This window comes from Chaetodon auriga, chromosome 10 (assembly GCF_051107435.1).
Source record: "Chaetodon auriga isolate fChaAug3 chromosome 10, fChaAug3.hap1, whole genome shotgun sequence".
Classification (NCBI taxonomy): Eukaryota; Metazoa; Chordata; class Actinopteri; order Chaetodontiformes; family Chaetodontidae; genus Chaetodon; species Chaetodon auriga.
Window position 1 is genome coordinate 24,234,289 of NC_135083.1, and position 8,283 is coordinate 24,242,571.

The 8,283-nt window shown below is 44.2% G+C and overlaps 1 protein-coding gene across 2 annotated transcripts; it reads right to left on the minus strand.

The window, feature by feature from the left end:
• Nucleotides 1-60: 60 nt before the first annotated feature.
• On the minus strand, nucleotides 61-7,879 carry tpx2 (TPX2 microtubule nucleation factor). Of its 2 annotated transcripts, none has more exons than XM_076741409.1 (17): nucleotides 7,844-7,879; nucleotides 7,185-7,325; nucleotides 6,560-6,685; nucleotides 6,109-6,232; nucleotides 5,418-5,480; nucleotides 5,123-5,236; nucleotides 4,750-4,859; nucleotides 3,461-3,609; nucleotides 3,064-3,235; nucleotides 2,832-2,970; nucleotides 2,445-2,664; nucleotides 2,250-2,345; nucleotides 1,961-2,134; nucleotides 1,727-1,873; nucleotides 1,520-1,631; nucleotides 827-993; nucleotides 61-669 (listed from the first exon to the last, which is right to left on the minus strand). In XM_076741409.1, the coding sequence occupies exons 2-17, from the start codon at nucleotides 7,294-7,296 to the stop codon at nucleotides 559-561; spliced, it is 2,136 nt and encodes a 711-aa protein (XP_076597524.1). In that variant the 5' UTR covers nucleotides 7,297-7,325; nucleotides 7,844-7,879; the 3' UTR covers nucleotides 61-558. The 2 variants fall into 2 exon arrangements, with proteins under 2 accessions (XP_076597524.1, XP_076597523.1); XM_076741408.1 differs by having other exon boundaries at nucleotides 827-1,014.
• Nucleotides 7,880-8,283: the final 404 nt, after the last annotated feature.

The window sequence follows — 8,283 nt, forward strand, 5'->3', positions numbered from 1 at the left end:
CCAATCTAAATAATAATCAAAACTAGTTACTCCAGATTCTACAATATTCAAGGCGTTTATTTAAGGCTCATACGTTTTTACAGCAGTGTGCGCGTTTAAGTGTTGGATACAATATTTTTAGAAAAATTTCCAAACTAAAAAAAATAACAAAAACTTCTGCCCTCCTCGGCTCCGAGTATGGGGCCCCTGGGCAATTGACTTGGGAAAATGCAAGGTTGGATTACGGAGAAGGCAAATTCAGTGTGACATTTACTACCAAGTTAGTTCGGTCAGAACTTAAATGTCCATAATCACTGCCAATATTTTATAGCGTTTATTTGAAAAGAGTTAATACGGCAAGAGGAGTGAGAGAGAGAATATACAGCAAATGTTTACAATGGTTAAAATCTAAAATTCAACACTGAAAGGACAGAAAAACATGTCAAATGCAACTCTTCACAACTTTACAGCCAGTTTTCTGACTTAATCTGACAGATGCAACATTTCAAGGGCATCTCGAAAGGTCAAAAAACAAAAACAAAAAGCCTCATTTCAGGACGTCAGAGTGGACTGAGCAGATCACAAGCGGAAGCGGTCAGAGAAGTTTGGCGAGTGGGGGACCGTGAGAGGAAGTTCACTCTTCTTCAGGGCCACAGGTTTGTAGTGCCTGATGGGTTGAGCCTTATGAACCTGCAGAAGAGAGGAGGGAAGAACTACATCAGACAGACTGCACCTGCATTTACGCCACCTAAAACGAATGAGAATCAGATGATACACACTGTTTTAAGAGAGTGTTCTCTCTCAGTAATGCATCATCACTCTAAATTAACAGGACTTCTGCAGTGACCTGTTCTTGCCGCAGCCTGGCAATCTCCTCTTTCTCTCTCCTCTCCTCCTCTCGTCTCTGCTCCTCCTCCATTAACATCCTGAGAGCCTCCTTCTCGCCGGCCAGCCGCTCATACTCCTGGCGCTCCCGGGCCCGTCGCTCGGTCGACAGCTCAAAGGCCTCCACACCTGTGGAAGAGGGAATGCCTTCTGAAGAGTGCCACGACAGATGGTGGTGAAAGCAAGAATACAGAGAGTTACGAACCACTAAAGAATGATTCAGCATCAGTAACAAGCTGAGAGACATTCTTCAGGATGTTTGACAAGTGTCAGAGCATTCGATTAGGGTTACAACAGGTCTATAGATCAGGTTCAGTGTATGAAAACTGACTGTTACTAAACCAATCTTATCATACAATGTGGGATCGAGGCCGGCTGACGTGACTGCAGCTCATCACAGATGGCACAGGTGTTTAACAAACTGTTGAAAATATGATCATGATACTAATTCAGAAATGTTTTTTTTTCTTTCTACATTTTTAAATGGGACAATGATTCTACTGCGTTGGTCTTCTATAAATACTCCTAACGGCCTTAGCTGCACCACATAAATGAAAATAAAATGAAATTTCTTCATGTAAAACCAAGAGAGGGCAGCAGGACATCTGTGTAAAAATAGCCCACAGACACAAGAGTAACATGTTGGCGGTCTTACCCACTGGAGCCCGGCTCTCCTTTCTGGGCTGGAAAGGCTCTTTATGAGTGACGGTGTTGGGCCTGGCTTTGAATGTTGCCGCTTCCTCCAGCTGCTTCTGCTCCTCCTTCACCTGTGAGGCACAGAGGTCAGGTGTGAACTCTCAGGTAAAGACGGTTAGCACTGAGGAGAAAACTGCTCTGTGTTCAGTGGCAAATCCTGCCGCACCATCTGTTCCCAGCGACTGTTCCTCACAGCTCCCCGTTCGTCTATGAGCAGCCTAAAGGGTTCGGGCTTCGTGGGCTCCAGCTTCTTCTTCTCGGGGAGGACCACGGTGTCGAAGTCTGGCAACGGCTGGGCCTTGAACTGTGGGACCTGGAAGAGTTCAAAGCAACGAGGCAGTGATTTAACAGTTGTCCTCATTCTGGTCTGAGGACACGGGTTCTTGAAGTGTGACTTCACCTCTTCATTTCTTTTCTCCTCCAGCCTCTTCTCTTTCAGTGCTCTCCTCTCTCGCTCCCTCTCTTCAAAGGAGAAAGGACACACCTCGACGTGGTGGTTCTCTGGCAGCCGGGGCTGGAAGGGCAGGCCAAAGTGGGGCACTGGGGGGGCCTTGATTGGTGACGGCTGTTTGACCTAGCAAAGGAAAAAGCAGCAGGTTCAAGTTTACTGACATGGTCAATATGTCCAGGGAGTGAAGGGGCAGAGAGGAGAGCAGTTCTGAAGTCAAGACTACCAGTAGCGTCCTTACTTCCTCAACCCTGGGTTCCCTCTGAACCCTCTTCTTGAGGGCAAAAGCTGGAGATTCTGGAACAGTTGAGGGCAGAACTTTCCTCTGTGGCAATCCCTGTTGACAGGACGGACTCCTTTTAATACATTCATACAGGAGAAACTTTAAAAGCTTTACATTCTCTCATCACAAGATGTGAAACTGAACTGAACTCACCACGACCCCTTCCAGGATCTTTCTGGGTAGAGGCTGTGATTTAAAGGTCTGCGGCTTCTCTTCGTCCTCCTGAGGCTTGGAGGCCTGTCTCTCCTGCAGCCGCTTTTCAATCTGCAGCTCAAAGCCTTCAGGTACAGTGGGTTCCTTCACTGCAGGCTTCTTTATGCCTTCTGTGCCCTCCAGTATTTTCCTGTTCAGCTCCAGGGCCTTGAATTTAAATCTGTGATTGAAACACAACACTGGTCAGAATTTCAATATGTGACCGCCTGGCAGGACAAACACACAACTACTGACCAGTCCAGCGTCCCACGCTTAAGTTGCCGACTCAACAGGAAGGACAAATAGCAAAGGCTGGTGTCAGACAAGCACTTAAGTAAAAGCTCTTACTTGTGAAGTTTTTCCACCTCTTCAGCCTCCAACTCAGCGCTGCTCTTCACGGTGGGCGGCCGGCTCCTCTGCTGGGTCATCAGGTGTGGCGTGTGTGGCTGGGTGAGCTTCAGGTGGTCACCCTTCACTGGGGATGGTCCTGAAAAACATGCGGCTCAGTTACACACAAACCATCCCAAATCTGTCACCAAACACTGGAGAAAGAAACCCAACTCCTGGCACACACACACACCTCTCTCTTGAGTCTTGCGACTGCGCAGGTGGTAGCGGTCAGGTGTTCGTTTTTCGTACTGCTCTATCCGCTGAGCCATGGGCACGTAGGGAGAGGGGTCCTCCACCTTTCTTTTGTTGCCTCTCGACAGTTTGAAGGGTTTGGGCACGGTGGCACCTTTCAAAGCCTTTGCCTCAAAACAAACAAACAAAAAAAAGGATTTCATGTGCCTGAAGTGGTCCATGTGTTGAAGGATGTACTGTTGAGATTTCAAGAAGCCACTGCTGTGTTACTGCAGTGGCTTTTGGATCCCAGCTGCCTGTTGTGTGTTCGGATGATCCGCTGACATTGTCAATACATTCTAGGTGAATCACTGGGGGTCTGGGTCTAACACTCCTCAGGCTGCAGTATAACTTACTGGTGAGCTTGGTTTGCGGAGCTGATGGATAAAGTCCACTTCCTTGTGGGCCGTGCTGGACGAAGTGGAGGCCTTGGCACGGGTGTTTGTGTTGAAATGGAATTCTTTAGGCACAGTCGCCGAAAGGACCATCTTCTTTGGTGGTGGATCTGAAATTAAAGTGAATGAGTCTCAAAATCAAATAGAAAGTCAACCTCAAGCCCAATGTTCAGATCTTTTAAAATGGTGGCACAACAGCTTGTTAGTCAGCACATTATTAAAAAATAAATAAAATTGTCATCAAGAACTTTTACTAATAGACCATATTCACATGGAGGTCATTTTCCTCTAATGTTATGCTCGGGGTGGGAAGCCTGAATGCTGTTATCAAAAAGGGAAAACATCGTAGTGCTGTGTTCCACAATCATTATCATTTCACCACTTCCTAATTGATCAGCAGCTGAAAAGACAATGGAGAGTCAAAATCTGGCATCTGGTGATATTTCAAGGTAAAACTATATATTTGATCACCCATTAGCTACGACTGGATAACATCAAATGTCAGCATTCAATCATGTCTGTTTGAAGGTGTTCCACGATACGATAGAAAAGGTGATCCCACATCTTGAGAATATTTAATGAAGCCTGGCAGTAAAACACAGTGGATGTGATCAAGCTTGAAATGTAGCGTTCACCGTCTTGCTGTCTCTTCACTCGACCTCAGAAATGTTCTGGTTAAGTCAGTAATATGTGACATTGTGCTCACTGAACACTTTTCTGTGTAAAGTTCATTCAGTTTACATCCAACACAGAAGTGTGTTCCAATCCGTCACAGAGAGTGTTTTGTGTGGCATGAAGAGGCTGACCGGACATTTCAACTTTGAATACATCCACTGTGCTTTACTTCCAGGCTTAAACAGATGTGTGCTGATATTTCAAAATTAATTTACATCTTTTCTATCATATCATGGAACACTATCAAATGGAAATGTTAGCTACGAGGTGGCTGAATGCTAACATCAGTCATTGTCTAACAGTAGCTAACGGTTAGAAAATATGTAGTTTTACCTGGAAATATAGCTCAATGTCGGTCCAGATTTTCTCTTTCCATCATTTTCAAGTAGCTGATCAAATAATTTGTCAGATTTGGTACATTTACACTCCTTGTAACGTGGAACACAGCAGTATGACACTATCCTCTTGGCAGAAGCATTTGAGCCTCTCACTCTGGGTGTCACATAAGAGGAAGAATGGCTGCTGTGTGAATATGCTGTATGTCTGCAGGAGCGCATTAAGTAAAATCTCCTTACTGCCAGCCAGAGCAGCTTTGTAGCTGGCCTCATTCTTCTGGCGATGCAGAGCCACTTCCTTCTGGAGGTTCCTGATGCGCTCCAGCTCTTGCTCTTCAGAGGTGCATGGCCTGTTTGGACACAATTGTCAAAAAATAAATAAAAAATTGGGGGGGGGGGGGGGGGGGGCAGCTTTAACCTGCTCAACCACCTAAGTTTCGTTTAAAGTGGAAATGTCCCATTCAAATAATTTGTAACTCAATTTTCAATTCATTAAGATAATAAAGCCTTTGAGTACTCAGATTTTCTAAAAAGGCTTCCGTCTTCCTCACCCACCCCAATTCCAAGAGGAGGAAGCTGAGAAACACCAGTGTAACTGAAATCGTAGACTCACTCAGTGTTTGTAGTGGAGGCTGCTGCCTGGGTCTTGGGCGCAGTTGCGGAGTTAAACTGTCCAGTCCTGCGGACAACACGGCTGCTTCTTTGGGCTGGTTGAACAACAGGGCTCCTGGAACAGACAGATGCAGGTGAAAACTTGAAAAATAAAAAGGTAAAACAAAGTGGGGCTTCTGCGCATGAGCGCTCTTTGGACGCGTACAGTGAATTCAGTGGTTGTTTAGGTCCAGAACACCTGCTGCTGTAAAGGGAAGGAGAACATAAGGATACTAGAGGACAGTCACAACACTTACTTTTTGTATTTCTTTGATGGGGGTGCAGCTGGCCCGCTGGTTAGTCCTTTACGTTTAGAAACCCTATAAATGAATAAAGCAATGGGAGAAAATTAGAATCAGATTGAAATTGAATGAAAAATTGGATAATGAAGATGCACAAGTTAAAGTTCAAGTTCCCCAAAGCACTTGATCCTGTATTTCCATGATCCAAAACAGTACCACCTTTTGTCCATAATCAGGACCTTTCAAACTCCTTCAGTTTCTGTTATAAAGTCTTCAAGTCCCAACTCTGATAACCCTGAGCCACAGACATTACACAAATGTTTTTACAGGATGAATCCCTGCAACGACTAAACTCAACTTCATGTGTAAATGAGTGCTACTTTCCAGAATTGAGATTATGCATATGTACACTGAACAATCAATGTGACAAAGATGCTAGAAGACCATTAACTCAAGTTTAAACACAGGAGTGAACACATACAAAGGCAGCTTACATCCAGCTGCTTGAAACTCTGCTTGTGCAGCTCTTCAAATGGCGTAACAGTCAGTCGGTTGGTTCGATGCAAGCGATTACTCACCATAATCATAAGGGAATGTAGCATGGTGAACCTGTACCAGTTTAATTTGATATGTGTGTAGCCCCACTGTAGCACACGCATAATACAGTGTAGGAAAGTCTGAGAAATAGCCATCCCAAGGACTGTACCTGCATGGTTGGGCAGGGGGTTGATTTGTGGTCCTGCTTTTTGGTCGCGCGCCACTCCGAGTTGGAGTTCCAGAACCCCAGGATGTGACGATGTTTGAAGGTGGAGCCGTCGACGTGCTTGGACCTGTAATATTGATCAATCCACATGATTCATGTTAACCAAGTGATGAGGATTATTCAATGAATTACAAAAGAAGAAAGTTCAGCACTAAATAGTCATCATGTATACATAAACATCCAAAGCTCTCTGGAAACAAGAGACAGCTATGCATTCATGAAAACTTTGTGAACGCCTTGTAACACTTCCATATTTATAGTCACAGCACTGACTTAATGACTGATGGGACTCTCTGTAAAAAGGCACAAGTTACATTTCAACACCTTTCAAGACCACTGTATCTTAACAGAAATGTATTATGAGTGCATCCTCAGTAATGTAAAGAAGACTAACCAGAGTCCACGTCTGTCTTGACTTGTGGGTTTACGATGGCTCTCGGCAAGTTCTGCAGATTACTTCTTGGTCGGTCATGTCTCGAAGGCGTCTTCAGGTGACCATCGGCTGTAATAGCCTGTTGTTCTGCATGTAAGAGACAGTCAAAGATCAAGACAATGTGGACTCGTTTCGGGGATTCAATCACCTACATACTGGGGGAGTCCTACTTTCAAACTCCTGATATAATATTACAAATGTACATGTTGTTTACATTTCTATTTCAGAAGGAGAGGTGGAGGGGACTGGGAGCTGCACCAACATCACTCACTTCCTGCATAATACCAGATTGTTGGGGATGGGCAAAAATCTATCAAGCCATCACAGATGGCAGCATTGCAAAACAACATGGAGGCGACATATCTTGTGTGGTTAATTGTCACAACTGCAACAAATGTCGACATTTCACCAAAACTCACTGCCTGACTAGGTGTTGTGTTAAAGGAACGTGGTTATTTTGCCCACCAGCACCAACTTCCGTCCAGTGTATCCAGACACGAGTCCGAGACAAAGACTAATGCTACTGTCTGAACAGGTTAACGTGAACTAAACACCAATCAGATAAAAAGACTCAATGAAAACTTACCAAACCATTTATCGTCGTTGTCTGCATTCTCCAGCTCTTTCAGGTCGACTACTTCTGACGGGGCATCATATTCGTACAGTTCAGACGTGCCGCCGGAGTAGCGTTCGGCCATGATCTCAAACTATGCTATTCACAACTCACCTAGATAAAATAAATAAATAAATAAATGTCAAACACGACGAATATCTCGTTCAAAAGGCTTTTGCAGTAAAGTCTGCGTTGAGTTAAGCGACTAGGCTAGCGATGTTAGTTAGCACAACTTTAACTAACGCTCGGTTAGAGCTACATCTGCTGTGTTTTGATGTTAACAGACTGATGCTGAACCAAACCGGAAATTTTCACAAGAACAATGCTATTTGCCGACAAAAAATTTTAACTTGCCGTGGTAATGTAACGTTTAATTACTGGATGGCGTTTGGAAGTCATATTTCACCTCTATAAACCATTCGTTCAGGTATCTTAACGTTTAGCGAGGGAAACCACCTAGCTAGCGTACATTAGACATCATCACATGAATCAAACTACCTCCTAATGCTAACACTGAAAGTTTGCTACATTCGCGAGACTACCCCGTTTACTAAAGTGGAACTTTGAAAATAGGGAAATAATCACTACTTTAACGTTAGTACTAGATAAGCACGATTTGTTGAAAAGCTTACCGTGTCCGTCCGTTTCCAAAGTGACAAAGATGAAAACTGGAAACCGTTTAGCGTTCAAATCACCCACTTTTGAATCAGCCAATGGCTAACGTCATTGTACATCAGCTCACCGCTTATTGGCTCATACAAGTCAACTTCCTGTGATTTGCCCACATGATCACCATATGTTACAAGATACACTCTAGAAGTCTGTGTGCACGGATCACCTTAAAATGCATACGCTGGTTAAAAGTGAAGCTGTTTAGAAGTCTGTTCACATGGATTCATGAAGAAAGAAAAAAAAACATCAAAAAATATAGGCCATAGAGAAGGTGGCGCTGACTTGACGTGGTGTTGAATTTGAGGTAACTCGCATCATCATTTTGTTTACGCCGCCATGTTGTGACGCTTCTGCTGCCGTATTCCTCAGGTACAGAGACGTATGTATCAAATAATTGTCT